Genomic DNA, 24,183 nt, shown 5'->3' on the forward strand with positions numbered 1-24,183 from the left:
TATATATGATATATAGTTGTCCTTCCTTAACTGCTGTTCACAAATAATTATTTTAAGGAAATGCAAATATTATCTCAGGATAAAAAGAAGTGGAGCTACATGTTTAAGCATTCTTAGGACTGATGACCTTATGATGATGATGGTGATGATAGTTGACTTTGTCCGTGCATTATTTTTTCGCGTATCGCCTAATTATATTTCATTGATTTATGATAAATTTTGACACCTAATAGTGGTTAATATGAAATATTAATGTGAAAATCAATTTTCAATTTTTTACCCACTATTAACTACCTCAGGTTAATGAGCGAAAATTTGTTGCTGTTGTCACACCCTCGTCAGCAATCGAATCCGGGACCTTTGGCTTTACGCACCAATGCTCTGACCACTAAACTACCGGAGATGACAACAGCAATAACGACCTTTATGAAATTCACTTATTAGGAAAGAAAACATTAAATTTGTGTTAATTTGTAGTTATTAAACTAATCGATTAGTCATATTTTGCGTGATAACGATATAATAAACCTTTAATCACGAATATATTTTTGAGATATTTGGATATGGATTATTTCGTGTTCATTTAATCGGATCCTCCAGATTTGTAGAAAGTCATTTTTGTTTCCAAACATTTCAATACTCTCCGAACGTAATTTTTGGTGACTGTCATACTAACATCCTTAATACCATTCAATATTCACTCCCTGGCGATAAAGACTATAACCAAACAATTTAAAAACATAAATTATCAATAAGTTTGATGTTCATTTTAGGATTTCTTAGGTGTTGGTATGTAAATTCCTTTCACTAATGTTAAAAAGTATTGATGGGACCGCTGTCAACCAAATGGTCAAAGGTCACACTCCATGATACATGTAATGGTATATAAAAATGGATGGATAAATTGATATTCAATATATTTTAGCTGAGCCACCCATTGAGCCGTCGTCCATCAACAATTCCATTGTCTTTCCCTATTTTGGTACGAAATACTCAGTCTATTTTCTATGTCAATGTTACTCTTAATAGTGCAGCTTTTGAAGTACAAAACTGCTGCAGTGCGAGTCAAACTTTGTATATGTCCGGTGCTACTTATTATATTCCACCAACTTCTCACGACTAAAAGTGTAATGTATAGTTGTAATTCCGCATTATTATAAAACGAAAAGGCGGCTTCACCTGCAAACACATCAGGTAATTTAAACGTTAATGGCGTGATAATTCAAAACTATAAGAAAAGTCTTTAAGATCCTTTGACTGTTAGAAATTTCTTCAAACTGACTTATTATAGACGGAGAGACTGCGGCTTTTAAAAGCACTTTTTTTGGTGTTAAGAGATTTCGATGCCTTGAGACTCAATTAGTGATTTTACTCAAAACATCTCTAAAACCGCAAATATTTGCATCTATTATTCTTAAATGGCGCACGGTTGAATTATGCATGCGTGAGCCGCGTGACTGTTCGTTCTGCTCTTTTTTCTGGTAAATGAATGTAGAATGCCAAAACCTTTAATTTCATATTAATATGGTGTATGTGCCTGCAATCTACATAAGCACTATACTTACTTTCAAATTGTTGTGAAGCGAGAACAGTGCATAATTTAGTTATTTATACACAATTTGCAAAAAATATTGAAACCTAATATAAGATTCGACATTATATAAAGATATACTATTATTCCGTAAAAATGAAAAATTGAAGAACACGAAAGTCATATTAAATACAATATATATTTGTTTCAAACGTCTTTTCTTTTTGTTTATCAGAAGTCCGACACATTTATTCTCCACATGTTGATTTCGAATTACATTTTTCCATTACGAACATTTCGTAGTCTTTGGTATCACTGTTATTGATTTTTATATCTTCCATTTAATCCTTTTCTTTTATAAATTTACATTGATAAATATAAAATTTGTCGAATATTTGAATTGGCTCTTTTAACCCCATCCACTACTACAAGGTATAGAGAAAACTTGATCAAAAGCCTCTCCTGGTATTATTTCATTACCACTCTCTACTTGTGTTACCTAATCCATCTTAGCCAGATATTCTGAAGGGGTCCACTGCAAAAACCCTGTGATGATCCTGATTTTTCTCATTGATCTTTTTCTCCATCTTGCTTGACCAGAACTTTTGACAGACCTCTTTTACGAACTACGAAGGAATACTGGGCCAAGCAATATCTATGAAATAAAGCTGTAAGGAAAAGCGCGTGTTTGATGGCTCTTCCGGTGTACTGCTTTACCACATTAAAATGAATCAACTCTTCTAATTGGTTTAAAGTATTTAATTCACTTAGGAAATACGGATATTTACAAATAAATACAAAACTTAAACTACCATGGAAACTTATGACGAATTAAAATTAACTAAATAAAAAGAAATAAGGTTGACTCAGTAATTTGAATGTTTAAGACAGCGACTTTTACAATGAATATGGATATGCAAGATGGATGATGTTAATGTTGTGAAAAGCTTGTGATGACTCTTGTTTGGTTACTGAAAATCCGAATATAAATACATAGATCAGACTCTTATTTACTAATAATACAATGTACATGTACATTTTTTACATAAATGAATTGGTCCATGTACAGATGTTGCCATAAGTTTTAAGTTTTATAATTACTTCAATAACTATTCGTTTCTGGGAAAACGAACAGAAGCATTTTAGAGCATTCTTTCTAGATTATTTTTACATAGGAGTACGTAATTGACCATGTTAATTTACCTTATATACCCTATCCCATGGTATAGGGTATATACGACTGCAGTCGTTCCAAAATAGTATTCCTCGGAACCTCCGTCTTCCATGGAAAAGTCAGAGACGTTTCTGCAGATACGACGTAATTGTCCTAATAGAAATATACAAAATTCTGCAAAAAGCAACCCTTTAGTATTTACCCGTAAGAACGGCATATTTATCACGACCAAACATATATGCGACTTAACCAGTTATGAAAAGCCGAACTCTAACTGCTCATTTTATGATAAAACGAGGACCGCTAGTTTTGTGGAGGAAATATGTCTAAATGGCAGATGAGGAGATAGGACACTCAGTCTTAGGTTATGATACAATAAATTGGATAAAATTGTTCATTGGTTCCTTCCTGTTTCCTCAGTTATTTTGTTTGTTTATCTATTATCATTATTATATACGCATGGCCCTGTCTGGCCATGTAAAGCAATTGACTAATTTATTTATTTGTATATTTACAGCAATTTTTAAAAGTAAGGGAGACCGGGACAAAATGGAATACTTAAGAGAAAAATCATAAACTATTTAATAGAATGCCTTTTACTCAGATAGCAATATTATACATCAACTTTGTAAATTCAAAAGCTTCTACAGGCTAAATCACTTAATTTTTTAATAATGAGGAGCAGCAATAAGGAACTGAAATTTTCCATTTTACTACATAGTCGAGCATGATGGGAAAATGGTGTTAGGTAAAAACAGCATATATATTAATTAATCTGACAGCGTTCACAAGTATGCGCATAATTGCCGTGTTCATCAATTTTAACACAAGAATTATATTATGAGCCCAACCATGACACACGCTACAAAATACCCATCGTTTAGTCAACTGCGAATAAGTACTCACAGTAAATGCATGCGCAGTACCAACGTCATGGCTTTAGAGCTGTGGTTCCCAACCGATTTTCGGCCATGCCCCACCTAGGAATTTCTAAAATCTTTATGCCCCCCTTGTGATATTTAAATTTTGTTATTCAAAATTTTACGGTTATTCACCTGAAGGAAGCTTAGAAGGCCATTAACTGGGTAAACAGGAAATATCTTGTGTAGCAATTACACATGTCCATAACGTACAAATATTTTTATGTATGTGTTAACACGAACATTCGACATATCCACAGACTCACTAGAAAACAATTCACTGTTAATAGCTCATTCTCGATTTACCCCACAGTCTTTGGTATGGTCATCCTGCCCAAAGAATACAGACCCAAAGAAGCCCACATCAGTGGGATTTGTGGTCGCAGTAGAATGCTCAATTCTAACTGCGACCGTAGGAGTCGCATGGTCGAAATAGGCAGGCTGCAGATGAATTTGTCAGCAGTCGTTGGCCATGCGTCGACAAGAGTAGTTATGAGTAGGGCTGCACATAAAAATGTTTTGAATATTTTAATTAGTAGCTGATTATTATGAAAATGATGTTCAATATTTACATTTCAGAGAATAGCAACAGTCCGAATAGAAAATATTGATAATGATAAAACATTATAAAATTGCAATTATACTACAATCGATGGAATTGTTTATTCTCAACCGATGAGTTCAGACCATAATATTTTTTCAGTAATTTTGTTGCATTTGTTAATCAACATTTAATATCATTTGAGAATTAGGGACTAGTCTATTTCCACTGAAATGTAAATATTGAACATGATTTTCATAATAATCAGCTACTATCATCATCATAAGGTCATCAGTCCTAAGACTGGTTGGACACGTACCTCCACTCTTTGCTATCCTGAGCTAAACTTCGCATTTCCCTAAAACTAGAACAGCCCACATCTACTCTAGGTCTACCTCTACCCCTCCTAACTCCTGTTTCTGCCTCTAATATGTCTCTGACTAGACCTTTATGCCTGAGAAGGTGTCCTACCAACCTATCTTGCCTATTTTTTATTGACTTCCATAGAGTCCTCTGTTCTCCTATTCTTTCCAATACCTCTTCATTTCTAACCTTTTCTACCCACGANAGCTAGATCCCGACCGCATGCCATGGTCAAAACTTTTCTGTGGTTTCCTTGGATCACTTAGAAAAATTCTGGGAGAATAGTAATAAAAATTTTACCACACAGATGGTCTTTCACTTCTCTTCATTTTGTCCGTCTCATCTTTCGCATCCCAACCACAACCCACTCATTCTTACCACTCATAAAAGGAGGCTAAAGAGAGCCTTCCGCCCTACTCTTCGGCGACAGCTCGTCCACCAGCGTTAGTAACTGAATAGAATGAAACACCCAAGTTTTTCAAGCGCACTTAATTGTTTTCTTTCCAGATTTAGTATCCCGTAATGCCACAACCATTTTGCCCCAAAAAACATATTTTGCATTTAAGCCAAGCACTTCTAATCTAAAACGGTGATAGCTATGAACTCCTATACTACTGCTACTATCTTTGACTGAAAATATTGCTAAAATTTAGTTACTTGCCTGATAACGCGTAACAAAGCTTTGTAAAATTATGAACAAATTCAGTTCTTTTGCACAATATAGCAAAAAAAATAGCGACATGTTCCCTTCTGTCTGACTCATGTAAGACGATTTAAGTTCCTTCGTATAGCCCTATTAAGGCCATTTATGCTCGTACGAGTTACGTACAACCTTATTTTGCTCCGATCTCCTTTAGCTATTGTTATCCGAGAATGTCATTAGTAACCAGCGTATTGCTGTCAAGTTTAAAAAAGTATATGATGATATGAGAAGTTAGCATTAATCACTCCTTCTGAGATTGCTTTCGAGAGGAAAAGTTGGACAACCAATTTTTACGTTCGTTAGTCATGTCGAACTATTACATGACAAGAAAAGGACAATGAAATTGGTTTATTTAGCTGAAATAATCAATAAACTCGACGTAATCAGTAGGTCCTTACAGTGAAAAGCCACAACTACGCATACAATGAAGGACAAAATGTCTTGTCTAACGATGATAAAACAAATTTAGCTTCTGGATTGAATGGGCTGAACAAAACGTTACAAATGCTTTCTTCTTGTAAATAAATTGTTAAAAAAAAATGAGCTACAAGTATCATCAGATGTGGGTAAAATCATAAATGAACATCAATTGAACCTCAAAAAACCCTGAAAAAAAGCAGTTACAGGACAGCCACTGAGTACAGAATCCATTCGTAAATTAAGTTAAACCATCAATTCTAACTCTGTAGGAGGATGAGAACATGATCGATATTATTGATTGATTCAAATTTAATGTCCTTTAGATTGAAGATAAGGATAATATTCTGCAATCGTTGAGACGGTTATTACAGTTCATGTTTCGGTTGGTTTCGACTTAAAACAAATTCATAAATAGACTGGATACCGCTCCGAATATTCGAATTCAATTATTTATCGGATATTAAACCTAATTTTAATACTATTATAAGTAATAATGTGCATATACAAAACGTGCAATCAAGATTTTGAATTCAAAATTCAAGTTGAAGAATACAGCATGCACACAATAAGATATCAAATCATTATCAGTTTACTATTTGTTAAGATGGTGTTCAGCCAAAAAAGGGTGGGTCATCCATAAAAACGCTAACATTCATTAATGATCGAACAAAACCCAAAACATTTTCGAGAAAATGAAAATAGAAGTGGAATGTCTAATGTTTCTTTGAATTTGTTTAGCACATTGCGAATTTGTTTTGTTTTTTTTTATCTGTTGACGATAATATCTAATAAGCTTATAAGCTTATAAGAGATACTTATAATAGTTCTCTTCACTCAAAATATTTCTTAACTTAAAAAATAACTTATGATTAATATAGAAGAAGAAGAATATCACAGGCTAGTTCCACATATCCTAAATGTATAAATGTACATACATATGTTAGTAATGAGTACAGAATAGGTAATTCTACTAGATTTTTTATTTTTGAAGTGAAACTTCTTTACGCACGGTAGGATAAGTTCGTTTCGTACGAGTTGCTATGTAACGAAATCATGCAACGGATGTCCCCCCTCTACTCGGCCACGTAGCCGAATTCGTAGTGGGGATCGCTTGAGCCGTGAGCGCGCTTCAATGCAACGTTCGTTACAGGAAATTCCGGCATGTATAATGTAGTTCTAACAAAATGTATGAATGTATTTGTATGTGTTTGTGTAACAGGTCAATTGAAAAGTCCCCGGCCTAAAATAGTAAAACACATTTTTTTGCAAAATTGGTTTTTTTTATTCAACATAATTCCCTTCAACGGTGATACACTGATTATAGCGATCCTCCAACTTTTCGATACCATTTTTGTAGTACGATTTGTCCTTTGCTTCAAAATAGGCCTCAGTTTCGGCGATCACCTCTTCATTCGACGAAAATTTTTTCCCAACGAGCATTCTTTTGAGATCTGAGAACAGGAAGTAGTCGCTGGGGGCCAGATCTGGAGAATACGGTGGATGCGGAAGCAATTCGAAGCCCAATTCATGAATTTTTGCCATCGTTTTCACTGACTTGTGAGACGGTGCATTGTCTTGGTGAAGCAGGACTTTCTTTTTCTGCAAATGCGGTCGTTTCTCGGCGATTTCGTCCTTCAAACGGTCCAATAACGCTATGTAATAGTCGCTGTTGATGGTCCTTCCTTTTTCAAGGTAGTCAATGAAAATTATTCCACGCGCATCCCAAAATACAGACGCCATAACCTTGCCAGCCGACTGTTGCGTTTTTGCACGCTTTGGAGCGGGTTCATCGTGTGCAGTCCACTCCGATGACTGTCGATTGGACTTCGGAGTGAAATGATGGAGCCATGTTTCATCCATTGTCACATATCGACGCAAAAACTCGGGTTTATTACGCGTGATCATCTTCAAACACTGCTCTGAATCATCAACTCGTCGTTGTTTTTGGTCAAAAGTGAGCTCGCGCGGCACCCACTTTGCACAGAGCTTTCTCATACCCAAATATTCGTGAATGATGTGATGTATACGTTCCGTTGATATCTGTAGAGTGTCTGCTATTTCATTCAATTTCAATTTACGGTCATTCAAAATCATTTTGTGGATTTTTTTAATGTTTTCGTCCGTAACAGCCTCTTTTGGGCGTCCACTGCGTTCACCGTCTTCGGTGCTCATTTCACCACGTCTAAACTTAGCATACCAATCCTTGATGGTTGATTTTCCTGGGGCAGTGTCCGGAAATTCGTTATCAAGCCAAGTTTTTGCTTCAACTGTATTTTTTCCCTTCAAAAAGCAATATTTTATCAACACGCGAAATTCCTTTTTATCCATTTTTTTCACAATAACAAAAGTTGCTTCACTAAAAATGCTATAATTCACAAACTAATGATCCGACAGCCGTCAAATTTATAGACGCGTCTTTTGAAGGTTAGGACTAACTGAAAATCATATGGATTTAGTTCTGGTGCCGCTATCTATATATCAGGCCGGGGACTTTTCAATTGACCCTAGTATATGTGCCTACACTCTACAGTCGCAACAACGCCACTGACGCCAATTCCTTAACCCCTGTCCCGGTATCTTTGTGAAGTTTCACTTCAGTAACGTGTTGTATAATTACACGTTGTATTTTTTTCATTATTATTGAACTTTATAATACCAGACGTAGTTTAACTTACTGACGGTTTACCTAATGCAACGTTACGGCGCTTAAAGTTTTCTTCTTAACTTCTGGCATCTCAGTTTCCTTTAAACTTTTCCTGAGTACAAGTAACCGATATGTATCTATAACTATTACGCCTATTTCTTGTTGTAACCTAATATATCCTTGATAATGAAACGTAAGAGATCAAAGTACGAAGAGTGACCACAAACTCATGACCATAACCAAATTGGGTTTGTACGAAGTAAACATTTGCGATTTTAAATTACAAAGATAATGCTCAATTTCTACAAAAATTATCCAAATGAAGTTATTGATTGTTTTATTAAAAGAAAATACATTTCCTCCTTGGTGTGAGACGAAAGCGAGGACGACAAACTCCCTGAAGGTGGTGCTGTACTTTTTTCCGGAGGCCTGTGATATATTCCTACCCCTAAAGTATGATTTTTCCTTATTTCAGCGATGAGACGGTACCTACGATACAAGTATCCATCACGTTTATTAAGAAAGCATTTTAACTTCTGCCACATGAAAATCGCCACCCAACCCGTAAGCGAGGGTGGAATTGTAATGTCCTTCTAATAAGCAGTAAATGCCATTACCTACCTGGTTGCTTTTTATTATACCTCTAGTAAAATCACAAACGACTGCAGGAGCTGCTTAATCGAACCTGCCCAGGCGTTAATAGTAGAGTACCATCTAATGATAACAGCGGGGTAACAGCTGAAGTGTATACGAATGAGAATTCGCGAGCCGCAGAAGCACTGGAGCACCTTACGATCAGTAAGCAACAGATGAAGGGGGTCTTACGGGGTGAAGCACTCACAGAAAGGGTGGAACATCTAGCACAAGTTAAGAAGCTCTAAAAGATGGCTAACAACAGCCACGACGTCACGGTAGATGTCTTCTTCTTCTTCTAGTGTCGTGTAGGTTCCTGTGTGGGCGTTCATCGTTTTCTTATTATGTCGTTAATTCAATATTATTAATTGCAGCATGTTGTAATGTTTGGAAATTCTTTATCCCTGTCTTTTAGCCACAATAATCTTTTTCTGCCTATTCCTCTTCTCCCCTTTTCAATTTACCTTCAGTATGTGTCCGAGAAAACCTATCTTTCTTTCTTTGATACTTTTGAAGAGTTCTCGTTCTGCTAGACCGGCTCTCCACAGAACGTCCTCATTTCTCACATGGTCGACCCAAGACGCCCTTAACATTCGCCCCAGGATCCACATTTCAAAGGCATCGATTTTGTTGATTATTGGTATTTTCCGTGTCCATGCCTCAATACCGTACAGGATAATGGACCAGACATAGCATTTTATAATCCTATATCTAAGGTTGAAATTCGGGTTCTTGTCTGTAAAAATTTTTCGAAGTCTTCTTGTTCTGGTTTGTTCGATCCTGCATCTGATCTCTTGATCCGAATCCCATCCTTCGTTAACCATGTATCCCAAATATTTAAATTGCGTAATCTGCTCGATATTCTCTTCATAAATATCTATACGAGTGTGAGGAATATCGTTCCTACAAACGATAATAAACCTGGTTTTGCTGATGTTAATTTCTAAACCTAGTCTTTGGCTTTCTTCGTTGACCCGATTTAATAGATTTTGGAGATCATGTGCATTATCTGTTAATATCACGGTATCATCCGTATACCAGATATTGTTAACTGGGATTCCGTTTATTAAAGTTCCGAAGAGACTATCTTAGATTGGTTCGGAGAATGATTTTTCTACGTACACGTTGAACAACATTGAGGACGCTTCTTTTAATTTAAAAATCTTCTGTTGTTCCAGCGTTAGTTATTCGAATTTCTGCTTTTTGGTGCCAATACAGATTAGCGATCAACCTTACATCTTTTCCATCCAGCTCCAATTCTCTAGGATATGTTATCAGAAGATTGTGTTTAACGTTGTCAAATGCCTTCTTGTAGTCAATGAAACAAATATAGATATCTTTTCTTTGATCTTGGCAGTTCTGGACCAATGTTTGGAGGTTTGAATATGGCTTCTCTGGTTCCGAAACTGCTCTTTAATCCGAATTGACTCTTATTCACATTTTTTATAAAGCCTTGTGTGTAGAACTCGGCGAATACTAATACTAAGTATATGCGACTTCTTACACGGGAGGATATGTTGCGCTTTCGTCCCAATCAAGAAAAATTGTACTTTCGGGGCAGAATACGGCATGCTACCCCCTCCCAGGACTTTGCCGCCCTTGCGTTTGGCTAAGGTGGAAATTCACATTCGGGAGGGAATGCCGTACATTCATTTCTTGGTACGTAATATACTATTTTCTATATTTCTCGATTATGAAATTATTGTTTCTCATTATAATACCTTATAATACCTTAGAACAAACAAAATAGCTCGAAAACCGAACGTTTTGTAGTCTACTGAAGTCTACATTAGTAAATTATAAGAGTAAGTTATTGTTATATGAAGATTGGAAAAACTTTGGCGGTTGTTGTAGAACAAATAAAATAGCTCAAAATCCTGACGCCAAAACACGACACTGTAGTTGTCCGAAGCACTGAAGCCCCTGAAGAAGGTAACCTTTTTACCGAAAAATGCTTCGGACAACTACACTGTCGTGTTTTGGCGTTAGGCTTTTGAGCTATTTTGTTTGTTCTACAACAACCGTCAAAGTTTTTCCAATCTTCATATAACAATAACTTACTCTTATAATTTATTAATGTACTTATAGACTCTAGTGGACCACTAAACCGTGAATATACAATAATCTTTAATAATAGAAAAGCTTTTAGAGGTGAAGTGTTGATGGAACACTTCAACTGAATATAAAGTTTCGCATCTCAATTTAATACTCTAAATTTTTGGTATAGTGCTAAAATATTTTATTAGGTCCATTTGATAAACTACTTAGATATTTCGAATCGGAAGGAGAAAGTGAAAATCTCCAAACTAATATCTACTTTTTTTTTTGTAGTTCCTGTATTTTCGTTTTACTTCATACAGTTAAACCCGCACGATATCAGACCTGTAGTAGCGCGTAAAAAATTTGTTAGATCATATAACCTTAGTATCTGAAGCAGGCTCTTTTACTTCATGCATGAACGATGTCACACAATCGAATAGGTTGTTATAAGGAGCGTATATGTAACGTAATATTATTTATAGCATCCGTTTTCCGGCAGGAAAGAAGTGGATCTTTTATTCAGATAATTTTTAAACAACGAACTCTTTAAAACCAGTCGACATGAACTACACCATTTTAACTACACCCTTATCAGGCAATTTGCTTTTAAAAACGAAAAAAAAATACTTAATATGTAAATGCAAGCAAGTTTAACAGGAAAGAAGGCTGTAAAATCTAAACCAGTTGACCATAATACTTAAATAAAATAATGGTAATGAATGTTGAAGAAAAGGGCCTTCATCAATCAATACCTTTAACTTTTATTGCTTTAAACATTTTCATATTGCAGCAACTACAGCTTCAGCTTATGTTTAAAACGTTTGTAACAATATATTTTAGTAATGTTATAGTATTATTAAATGACCAAAAGAAAAAGTGTAACTAGGAATATGAAACAAAGTTGTTTTTCAAAAATAAAAAAAACATTTTCAATGGAAATTTTCGTTGTTAATATTTATTATTATTAGGCGGCCGTTACGTTAATAATACTAGCTACTTTCAGATAGGATTCATGAGTTTTTATACGAAAGTTAGCATACATTCTGTTACTCAGTTTTCCAGAAAATTGTGAATATTCATACTAAATAAAAGATTACACAAAATGTTAAAATATTCAATAAGTGAGATTTAAAGAATATTAAGAATAATTCTAAATAAAGATTATGTTGCATTAACGTATGTACGAATTCAACAAAATCAAAATTAAATCTAGTTTTATTGATTTCATTAGTAGTCCCCTACTTTTTTAAACCTCACTTATTTAATGCGGTCTTAAAATAACATTGTTTACTTAATATTGTGACCAATCTGGCCCGAGTCATATACAAACCGCCAAATCTGGTGTCTGACAGGTAAACAAATAAAACACAAAGACACCTTCAAAAGATATTTATTTATTCGATCGAAGAAATTGGCAGTCATAGTGATCCTCAATAGTAGTAGGACCTTTATACGTACGTTGTGTGATATTAGTAACTTATTCAGATTCTTTTACGAGTTTTATACAAGTTATATTAGCTAATAAACAAAACACTGAAATGTGGATTCATTTTTTCTTTTGATTTGAGAGGACCTTAAAAGGATCCAACATTTGTTGCATGGATTGTAAATATTCCAACAAAACTCAATTAGATCATTGTACCTTCAACATAATGTTCAAATGTCCTTAACTCACATAACAAGTCAAAAGCAACGTGGCATTTTCTAGGACCGACAAGCATCATTTTTACCAACTTAGGGAATTGAGAGTTCGTAACAACTAATAAAAAGGATACCAAAAGTTGGGTGTTGGTACAAAGTCCGACGTAGTTAAAACCGTGCACGAACGAATTGTTGTAGGCTACGCTTTGGCATGTTCATCTTGACCAGGATGAAAAAAAGTTGTGCGAGACGGGACTATAACTGTGATTATAAGTAGCTACATCTGCTGTACTTTTGGTAGTATATGTTAAAGTACCTGTTGTCTGAACTTGATCATTTATCGTAGGTCACGGGCGTAGAATAATAGTTTGGTTGTGTGTACATTTGGGGGGGTTGAGGGGGGTTTATAAATGCCACTAAAGATCATCGTATCTGTATATTGGAGTCGATACATGCCACTGAAAATCATCGTATCATTATGGGTTTATGCATCCCACTGAAGATCATCGTATCTTTATAAGGAGGGTTGATGCTTACTACTGACTGTCATCGTGTCTTTATAAGGTGTGTTGATGCATGCCACTGAAGGTCATCGTATCTTTATAAGGAGGGTTGATGCATACCACTGAAGGTCATCGTATCTTTATAAAAAGTGTTGATATATGCCACTGAAGGTCATCGTATCTATTTTTATGGCAGTTCAGAACAACTGTACGTCAAGTTACAGAGACTTTCTCTTCTCTAACCAACACTTTTTTAATAGAGAATTTTGCCTTATTATTTGAGCAAAACTAAAAATGACTAATAATATAAATACACCTGTCACAAAAGCAACGCCTTGAGATGCTCGCAACGGTCAGTGACTATTTCAAGCTGTATAATCGATTTAACTTGATTAAGTCAAATGTGCGTGCTTGTCGTGCACATACTTAGTGCAAGCACAATACAGCGGTCCATTTGCGAACAACTACATTTTATTTATTTCGATTGTGTCTATTTAATAGAAATGAAACGATGTTCCGATAAACAACAATAATAACAATCATAATCATTAGGTAGGTATTTATTTTTAATTACTATAATGAACCTATAATGAACTAGGTAATAATAAATTATCAACCAATAACATAATAACAANTTTATTTTTAATTACTATAATGAACCTATACTGAACTAGGTAATAATAAATTATCAACCAATAACATAATAATAAGAGGTGGTAGTAACCCTATTTACAGTTAGGTTTTTCAAAATATATAACATTAATCTTTGCGATTTTAAGAAGTGAAGTCAAGATTTGTTACTTTAACGGCTTAACGTTACATTTTTCGAAAATGGAAATTATCGAAACAGCAAAAGGAAAGCCTTCCTTGGTCTACAATGGTTATCAATATCGAAAATGTCGTGAAAACAGCAAAGGTGTAATAATTTGGTTATGTATTCAAGAGAAAAAACAACAGTACAAAGGAATGTTAAAGAGCAAGTGTGATGAAGTAATGTCAGTCACACAAAATGCTTGTAAGCCGGATATGGCGCTTATTGAAGTAAAGAAAGGATTGTTTTCGGCAAAAAAACGAGCACGGAAGGAAGATGTACCTATACTAAAGATATACTCCGAATAGATGGAACCGCTATATAACAGAGGCTAAATAACTTACTGTCTGTTCGCAAATGAAACTATAATTTCCAGGTCAACCCAAGGCTGCTTATTGCTGTTCGCAAGTGGCACTAAATCTCATTTGTTCGCAAATGATACGTTCGCAAATAGCACTAACTCGATATGGCGATGGAGGACTCCACCAGCGTATGTAGCACAGAAAACCTAGGTACCCTCGCCAGGCGGCACCAATCAGTCAGATGATAGAGCAACGGCGGAACACCTATGTCGACCAGGTAATTTGAATAGGTCAGAAAACGAAGGTGGAACCAGATCAAACCAGGGCGTGGGATTACACCCTATGCAGTCTTATAACTCTTTAACGAGTTAAGTGAAAGGAGAATACCATAAAGAATGTTGTTTCGAACGCCAGTTAGGTAACCGTATTCAACCAAATAGGGAAAAGAAAGCTATCTCGAACGCCAGTACGGTGATCGCATGCAATCGAACAAGTATAGGAAGGCTACCTCGAACGCCAGTATAGTGACCGCATCCAATCAAGCAGGTATAAGAAAGCTATCTTAAACGTCAGTAGGGTGACCGTATCTAATCAAGCAAGTATAGGAAGGCTATCTCCAATGCCAGTACAGTGACAGCATCCAATTAAGCAGGTATAGGAAAGCTATCTTGAACGCCAGTACGGTGACCGAATCCAATCAAGCAAAGGTAGAGAGCCACAATATGTAGCTATGAAGGGTTACTCTCCCTTTTCCTTACCAGGGTAGGTGGAATGTCGGAGACTTCTATTGATAACTGAAATCGCTAATAAATAATGTTTCATACAACATTTGGGAAAAAGTAAGGAATGAGCGAATATAAAGATAGGACACGAGAAATTAGATGTGGCTGATTTTAGATATCTAGGAAGTCAGATAAGTCAGGACGGAAGGAGTAGTAGGGATATAAAGCAGAAGATAGCGCAGGGTCGAGTTGCCTTTAATAAAAAGAAGTCACTTCTATGCTCACGAACGGTTAATTCAGATATTCGAAAAAGATTGTTAAAGGTGTATATTTTGAGCACGACGTTGTACGGGTGTGAAACATGGACAGTGGGCGCGGTGGAAAAGAAAAGGTTAAAAGCGTTCGAAATGTGGTGTTATAGGCGAATGATGAGGATTCCATGGGTAGAAAAGGTTAGAAATGAAGAGGTATTAGAAAGAGTAGGAGAACAGAGGACTCCATGAAAGTCAGTAAAAAATATGAAGGTCTAGTCAGAGACATTTTAGAGGCAGAAACAGGAGTTAGGAGATTAAATTATTGTTCGCAAATAGTTAAGGATGTGGGTTGTTCTAGTTTTAGGGAAATGCGAAGTTTAGCTCAGGATAGGAAAGAGTGGAGGTACGTGTCCAACCAGTCTTAGGACTGACGACCTTATGATGATGACAACATTTGGGTACAGTTAAATAGCTTGTTAGTTACCGGTATAGCATCGATGAATCCCTTAATCCAAAAATACATTATTTGTGCAATAATATATATGTATAAAATAACTGTCAAAATAATGACAAAAAAATAATGTTGATTTTAAAACAATATCGTAGGTCTAAATCTAAATTGGAGATTTGGAGAAATTATTTCAGTTATTAAAGTTACTTACAATAAAAAATTCCTCAAAGTCTAATGCACATACGCTCGTTTGATTTACTATATATAGACATACACACTTGCTTCACCAGTACAATATGGTGGTACACCAGTACAATATGGCGTCCATTCATGACTTACTTTTACTTTGAATGCTACAATTAAATACAAAGCATCAAATGGTACGCTCTATATTTGCCTCTAACTTTTGGTATTGTCTATCCATGTGGTTAAGGTTCGTCATATCTGTTAATTTTATTGTAAAAGTTTTGAGTTGGGGTTGATGGTTGTTATACTAACTAACTTAAAGTTTCTGTAATGCAAGCATCCATTTAATTTTGAAATACATAATATTCCCTTGCCCATGCATTAATTTGAACAAGATAACAGCCACTGCGAATAATTCAAAATTGGAAAAGTTACCTGATTCTCACTGCTCAACAGTTTTAACTGGTCGTTTATCATGCTGTATTTGGCAGATTCTTCTTTTCGAAGCGCTCTCTCCTTCTTCAGTTCGGGACTCCAGAACGTTTTTATGGAATGCATGGATGAACCGAGTTTTTGATTGGTTAATTCTAATTCCTTCTTCAGATTTCCTAATTCTCGTTGGAGGTCCGAGTTTTGACTTTGCAGTTCTCCTATAATGATTAAAACAATAGCTGTATTTATGTCAACCCTAAACTAAAATATTCTCTTAGTACAAAACTCAAAAAGTATTGTCTCAGCTATGTCTGCATTTTTTATGCCAACATTTAATATTATATACTGGGTGCTAAGACGGTTCTATCAATAACTCTGTAATTATACTTTTAATAAAAAAAAAGTATTTATAGAAGTCTGAAATCATATGGTATATATAAAGAAAGTATTTTCAATCATACAGGCTGTTCAATTTCTTCTGGACGCTACCTAACTGCGTCATTTTAAATGGAATACCCTGTATATTTTTACATTTTTCGTTTTTTTTGTTTAATTTGAGGTCGACTTTGTTAACAGTTCCTTTACTTAACTGTTTTTAAAAAAAAATTACGATTTCAGCTGTTTGAATGAGACCTGCGGTTTGGATCTTTTTTGCTACGGGAAAAATATGTATGTTATTCAGAGCCGGAAATGTTGAAATCATCTTTTGGTAATCTTATAAGGTGAATAACTTTTTTTTTTCAAATGGAATGATCCATATTAAATGATGCCATTTGATGCAAAATTTAAAACCCTTTCTACCAATATGATATACCTAAGGCTTTAAGTATAAAATAATCGATTTTTTCTGGAAAACAGTCAGAGAACAAATATTTCGCAAAAATGTTATACGTTTTGTAAAATTGTTGTTCTTAAAACAAACTCTCCAAACCGCAGGTTTTTAACTTTTATGGATTGGATAGTATTTGATTTCATTCAAACAGCTGAAATCTTATTTTTTTTTCAAAAACCATTGAATATCTCAAAAACTACTACAGGGAATTGTTTACGAATAAAACCAAAAATGTAAAAATAAACAGGATGTTCTATTTAAAATAGCGAAATTAGGTAGCGTTCAAAAGGAACACCCTGTATAACTGAAAATATTTTCTGCAGATACACCATATGATTCCAGACCACTTTTATAAAAAAAATTTTTTTTAAGGAATATGGACGAAACCGCCGTAGGTGTATGAAATTATTTTTATTTTGTTTTGTTTTTTCTTTCCATTGGTTCATCATTTGTAAATAATGCGTTTTCAACCACCTATATCTAAGGTTGAAATTCGGGTTCTTGTCTGTAAAAATTTTTCGAAGTCTTCTTGTTCTGGTTTGTTCGATCCTGCATCTGATCTCTTGATCCGAATCCCATCCTTCGTTAACCATGTATCCCAAATATTTAAATTGCGTAATCTGCTCGATATTCTCTTCATAAATATCTATACGAGTGTGAGGAATATCGTTCCTACAAACGATAATAAACCTGGTTTTGCTGATGTTAATTTCTAAACCTAGTCTTTGGCTTTCTTCGTTGACCCGATTTAATAGATTTTGGAGATCATGTGCATTATCTGTTAATATCACGGTATCATCCGTATACCAGNTATAAAAAAAATTTTTTTTAAGGAATATGGACGAAACCGCCGTAGGTGTATGAAATTATTTTTATTTTGTTTTGTTTTTTCTTTCCATTGGTTCATCATTTGTAAATAATGCGTTTTCAACCACACTCGATTTCACTTTAAACTAAACTAATTTGTTCTGGACGAAACCAGTTTTTCTTCGACAAGACCAAATCATTTAATCTAATCAAATAAAAGTTAAGTAGTTTAGATCAATTTAGTTTATCCAACCTAGAAAGCTAATACCTATTTAACTTCCTATATAAAGAATTTCGATGACAACTTTTTTCGATTTGTACGCAAAAGTGTAAAATAGTTACAACAGCAGGGTTGCAAGGAAAACGCAAAACAAGAATGTTTCAACTGATATACATACACATATAAGTATTTTATTTACTGGACAAATGTTTAACTCTTGAAAATGACCGACTACATTAACTTTTACTCTCTCCAATATTTATTGGACACATGAATCATAAATTTTTAAAAACATTATGTTTTTCAACTTCCCAATGAGGAGTTATAGTAATGGGCCCGATTTTGTGACTCCCAAATTTTGACATATCTCCACGTTTCAAGGTTCTTAAAAACCACCGCGGCTAAAAGACTATTACTCGCTGCAAATGATAAGGATGTAGCAACTGTTCCTTTAAAAATTGCCACACTGAGAGGAGCCTCTACTGTTTGCATGTACTGTTTTGGGGGATTGTCTTCTTTAAAATTGAGGATTTCGTCTTTACAGCAGTGATACGGTTCAATCCCGTAGATACGCATCATGTCGCATTATTGTAACAACAACTGTTCTATACTAATAATTGATGTTGTATTGCTGAATTAGTTTATTAAACTACACAAGGTTTAAATGGTTAAAAGAATAAACGGCTACTGGAGGTTGGCTGTTAGCATAAACAATACATGAGCAAAAAGAGTACAAAACAAATACTATACTCAGGCTAGTAATTACTAGCTGATTGAGTGCAGCGTTGCGGGCCGTAATTCTCTACCAGAGCCGGAATTGAATTTATCTGTACTTTCAACTACGTTTTTATCGAAAACGATCAAATTTCGGACACAGAAACATTTACTTAATTTTCATGTTCTGTAGTGCTTGTATCACCTCCTGTAAACTCGGCATTTATTTCTGTTACACCCTGTATAGAACCGCAACAAATGATATCTCAATTACAACTACGAATGTTCACAATAAAAACCGACAAGGGATCGGTGCCTGCTCGAATGCATTAATGAGGAACATATGATGCCCGTTTCAATAGTACAATCATCAAAAATGTTGCGTTGTACGTTGCTTTACTTGCCTCATTTGTTTCGTTTGCTCCCATATCTAGTCTTCTTGATATATACATTTCACGTTTATATGAACGAATTATCATCAACTTTTAGAAACTTAAAACAATCACAATATAAATCCCCGATAAAACGTACCAGAAGTTTGATATAATGATGTTTTCCTACCCACTTATTGGATATAACAACTTCTCCCTGAGAAGATAAGATTTGATTTTTTTGTCAATATTTTATTATATAAAATTGACCTTGGTTAGGGTTAATTAAACTGCTTAATCCTGATCAAATAATTTGACTTCGGAACATTGGTTTATCTGGAAATCGTTTCTATTGGCATATAGTGCTGCTACGATAAACAGAAGCCAATAACTGGGAATATATTGCAGTTTCATTTATGAAACTGAATAACGAACACGTTTGAACATAAACATGCGATATTGAATACAGCTGATCGACGGACTGATTGTGAGTGCCCTACATTACAAAAGCTGTGGCCCATGTGATACATAAAAGATTCATCCAGGCCATTGACAATGGACCCTTTTGTTGTCGTTTATAAAGGCGAGCGACGGCGTCGCTTTTAGTGGATGTCAGTTTCGAAATTTTCCAGAAATATGTATAACAGGCGAAGTCAACGGTCTACCGGTTGTTTGAATGCCATTTTCAAGCAGTAAATCTTATATGTGTAGTTATTGTTCCTTTAACAAATAAACTTACATTGAAAGGATTCAAAGAATTGTGATAAATTGTGAATCATATAACAAAATAAGGCACGCCATATTCTTCGTCCTGAGTAGTATACTAGCACTAAACATGTTATGATTTGTTGAATGCTAGAATGTGTAACAAAGAGCGTCCCAATTCGGGGAATGTGGAACAATGAGTAACTCCTTTAGTAAAATTATTATTTGCTTTCGGTCTTTCTAGCCATCGTCTTCGGAAATTATTTCCCGATTCCGACGTTTCTCCTACAACTGCGACAAGAATATTAAAGGGTAGTACGTTGCTCTTTTAGATCTAGTTAACTAGCAGTTAGCTCTACTTAGCACTCAAGGCAACTAAGGGCGAGAAGGGCAACGTGATACCCTTGAAAATACCTGCCGCAGTTGTAAGGAAAATGTCGGGAAACAATTTCCAAAGACAACGGCTAGAAAGCCCGATATAAGCCTACGCATATTTTTTAGTAACTGCTTTAGGCTAGCGCCCTTTAAATCTTTTAAATAAAGAAACAAAAGTAAAAAGTCATAATCTAATTCAAGAGTTTCAAGAGGTCTCCTAGGTGGTTGCAAGACCTTTCCTAAACTAAAAAAAAATTTGGTTTTGTTTTTGCTAACACAAATCAACATATTATTTTAAAAATCTAATATGTTATGAAAAATGCTACTTCAGAAGGATGGCGCCCTTGCTAAATTAATCTATCAATATTGTTTGAGGCGCAATACATTTATTTTGGATTCTGTTGCAGATGGTAGCGTATGTATATCCAAAAATTGTACAAATTAAAAACCGTTTTGTTTTTAAAGTGAAACTTTATTACATCGCCTCAAATTTTTTTGTCCATTTATCGCAAGTCGCATTACAGCCGGCCGTGGAGTAGGTGTAAAACTGAAAGGCGCTCGGCAGAGCAGCCAAGGCCAATATGGCGGCGCCCATGGCTCGCATGAGCTAACCGTGTAGCATTAATATTCTCACTCATTCGTGCAAGTGCATGACAATTACATTTATAGACTGTGAAACTCAAAGCAAAGATAAAATTATTGATAGAATAACTGAAGTTCAAAATGATTCAATGATTTAAATAAATATTGTTCTCGGTTTTTGACATTCGTCTATCATCTGAATGATTGTATTTATTATGTATTTCGTACTCTCATAAGCAGATTGAAATTAACATTTATGGTTGGATATTACTACTACTATTGATTTCCCATTATCATTCCCATTTTCAAATCATTAAAATAAGATTAAGAACGCGATTTTAATTTTAATACCCTAAATCGAATAATTTTCCGAAAATTTACAATTAAATGCCTACAATCCGAAAAGATTCACTTGCATCGTGGTTTCATAAATGCACCATTTTTTTTTTTTTTTTTAATAAACAAAAGTACTAATATTTTTTAAATTATTATGTGAAATAACATTATACGTACATTGCGTGTAGATCGATTTTACTTATTCCCTACTTATTACTCCCTGGTGAATAATAAAAAACAAAAAGGAACGAAGTACAGTCGAAAAGCTAATGTGAACAAGATTTGAACGTCTTCCGCAAGTTGGATAAATGTTAGAGTAGCACCCGTTCTGAAGGCTTTTGTTATTCGCTGTGGTCTATTAGATTTAACTCCCGACGTTTCGTTGGCTGCTGCGGTCTGCATCTTCAGTGGTTAGGAATTTGGTACTGAAACTGACTGCGGCTGGCATCGTATTCTCTATATGTTCGTTTTGCTTAGTTGTCGGTTATCCGCTTGGTTGGTTTCCTTTCTGTTCTAGTAGAGCGGACCATAACGAATTTAACATCATCTGGTCATTTCTGTTGTACTTATGTAGACGCTTGTAAATCTCGACAGTAGCTGCATTCCGCAGCCAAAATTCTTATCTCATCGATGTGAGTAATACGGTCCTGCCATAAAGTGTGTGCTGTCTTTCTCACTCGAACATTGCTACCAGCTTTTCCAATATAAACCGTTCCACACTCATAGGGTATCTCGTAGCCACCAACCGTACTCGTACTAGGATCGAGTTTATTCTTCACCGTTCTCAACTTTTCTTGCATCTTCCGTGGTGGCCTCAAAGATAATTTTCTCTTCTGTTGTGGATGATGGTTAGTAGTTGCATGCAGGTACCTGTCCGTGTGAGTTTTCTTGCAGTAAACGAAGTGACCGAATGGTACATCCTGTCCCCTTATGGTTACAACATTAAGGAAAGAAACGGCTCTTGAAATGATTTAGGTGACGAAGGTGTGATACACATAGAGCAGCTAGATGATCTGGCGTAAAGGATTGTTGAAACGTTTCCATAAAAAATTTGGCAATGTCTGGACTAGGGCGACTTCCTAAACAAACTGCCTGGTTGAAGTCGAAGCAAAACAGTGTTCCAAGAGAGCTATCAGCTTGTTGTCGAGTTTTTCCCAGAGATATATTTTACAACGACTTAGAGAATTATAAGCACCTTATCTTAACATGGAGTGAAAAGAGAGGAAACCAACGAAGCGGAAAACTAACCACGCAGAATGTTAGTATAGACATGAACCACAGGGCTAGTTAGCAGCAGCCAGGGAAAGGTCTGGAGTTAAATCAAAACTAGACCACGCGATTGTTAAAAGTCTTCAGACCGAATTGGGACTTCAGTCATGAAATACTAGGTTTGATTTTTGACAAAAAAATGTTCAGATATTAAAGGGGATTACAATTCTATGAAGGCAATCAGCCGTGTAGAAGCAAGGGCAGAAGTAAAATGAAAGTGCCCTGACCTTTTTTTAAATTGTATCAACGTGTAGAATACTTAACTGAATTCTCAAAGGGTGGGCACCTGGCTTGGAACATACGGGTAAGTAAAAAAATTTTACAAGAGATGTCATTCAGAATGTTAAAATTAAGAACAAATCAGCCTCAATGGGAGTTCCGATAATCCAATTTTACACTCTTTCCATTGCTGCTGTCAAAAATATGTGTTGCCTTTAAGAAAAACAACTTGGGCTCGAACATAAAGATCAAGGTCAGATTCCAGGTAACAAACCTTTTCGAAAGTAAGTGTATAATAGTTGTCTAAAACTTTTTTTGAAAATGGCAAGAACCAATTACCATTTTTCATGTCTCCTTTTTGCTAAAAGTTTTGCATAATTTACTCTTGTCCACAACCCCTTTTCTTCCAACTCACATGTCTATCCTTTGTGAATTCAGTTAACTATACCAAAATCTAAATTTTTGTAAATCTCATCTCTTTTTCAGCATAGACCTAAACTCCTCATTTAAACTTATGTTAGGTACCTATGTATCTTTGAAATAAACTTGCAATAATGTTAAAAGATGTACAATATTGTACAAAAATATGAAAAATAGTCAGTTTGTACCAAATAAAGCTTTTAGGATAAAGGTTAGGGTTGTAAACAACCTACGCTACACGTTTCTTTTTTCTCAGGAGTATAAAAATTCCAAGAATTGTCAATTTGTTTATTATTACCTTGATATCAGGCTTTCCCAATTTTCTAATTCAATTTATCCCTAAGTTCATTTTACTACGGTTTTCGTTACTTCCTATTAACCTAGAATTCTGAAATTTAGTAGGCAGAAAGGTCTTAGCATAAGTAATGAAGAGGTAAAATTAGAAATAAGTTCGGTCATGTTGAAGAACAAACAGAATAGTTCAAAACCCCAACGCCAAAACACGACACTGTAGTTGTCCGAAGCACTTTTCGGTAACAAAGTTACCTTCTTCAGGGACTGAAGTAAACTAAACCTAAATGAGAACTAATCCTAATTTATACTGATAGTTGTTAAGGTTCAGTGAACATGACCCGAAGCCAACAAGGTAGATGTTCAATGGACCTTAACATCATCATCATAAACGTAATTAAACTAAACTAAATAGCGGAGATCCAGGGATGGGACCGTTGTCATTGTTAAGAACAATTTGTTTATTTTTATAAATGTATAAACTTTCAAAACTGTTTAGTAAACGATTATTCCTAACTTCTTTAACTAACTTAAGGTTATTAATATTAATATTATGTCCATCAGTAAGAATATGTTGGGCAACACTAGATTTTTCTTCTCTACCAAACCTAGCATGAGCTAGATGTTCTTTAAATCTGGTTTTGATTGAACGTCTAGTTTGTCCAATATATTTTTTACTACAGTCATTACAACTAATTTCATATATCCCCGACTTTTCTAAGAATGGAATTTTATCCTTAGGGTTACCAAGGAGAGTTTGAATGGAGTTGC

At 35.1% G+C, this 24,183-nt stretch overlaps 1 protein-coding gene across 2 annotated transcripts in view; it reads right to left on the reverse strand.

Moving 5' to 3' along the window:
• LOC112906841 (ELKS/Rab6-interacting/CAST family member 1-like) overlaps positions 1-24,183 on the reverse strand; it is a 125,091-nt gene that overhangs the window by 70,068 nt on the left and 30,840 nt on the right. For both annotated transcript variants that reach the window (XM_025981856.1, XM_025981857.1), the window contains exon 3: positions 16,275-16,489. In XM_025981856.1, the coding sequence (XP_025837641.1) occupies positions 16,275-16,489 (215 nt within the window). The remainder of the gene's footprint in view (positions 1-16,274; positions 16,490-24,183) is intronic.

The sequence above is a fragment of the Agrilus planipennis genome, unplaced genomic scaffold, assembly GCF_000699045.2.
Source record: "Agrilus planipennis isolate EAB-ADULT unplaced genomic scaffold, Apla_2.0 scaffold45, whole genome shotgun sequence".
NCBI lineage: Eukaryota > Metazoa > Arthropoda > Insecta > Coleoptera > Buprestidae > Agrilus > Agrilus planipennis.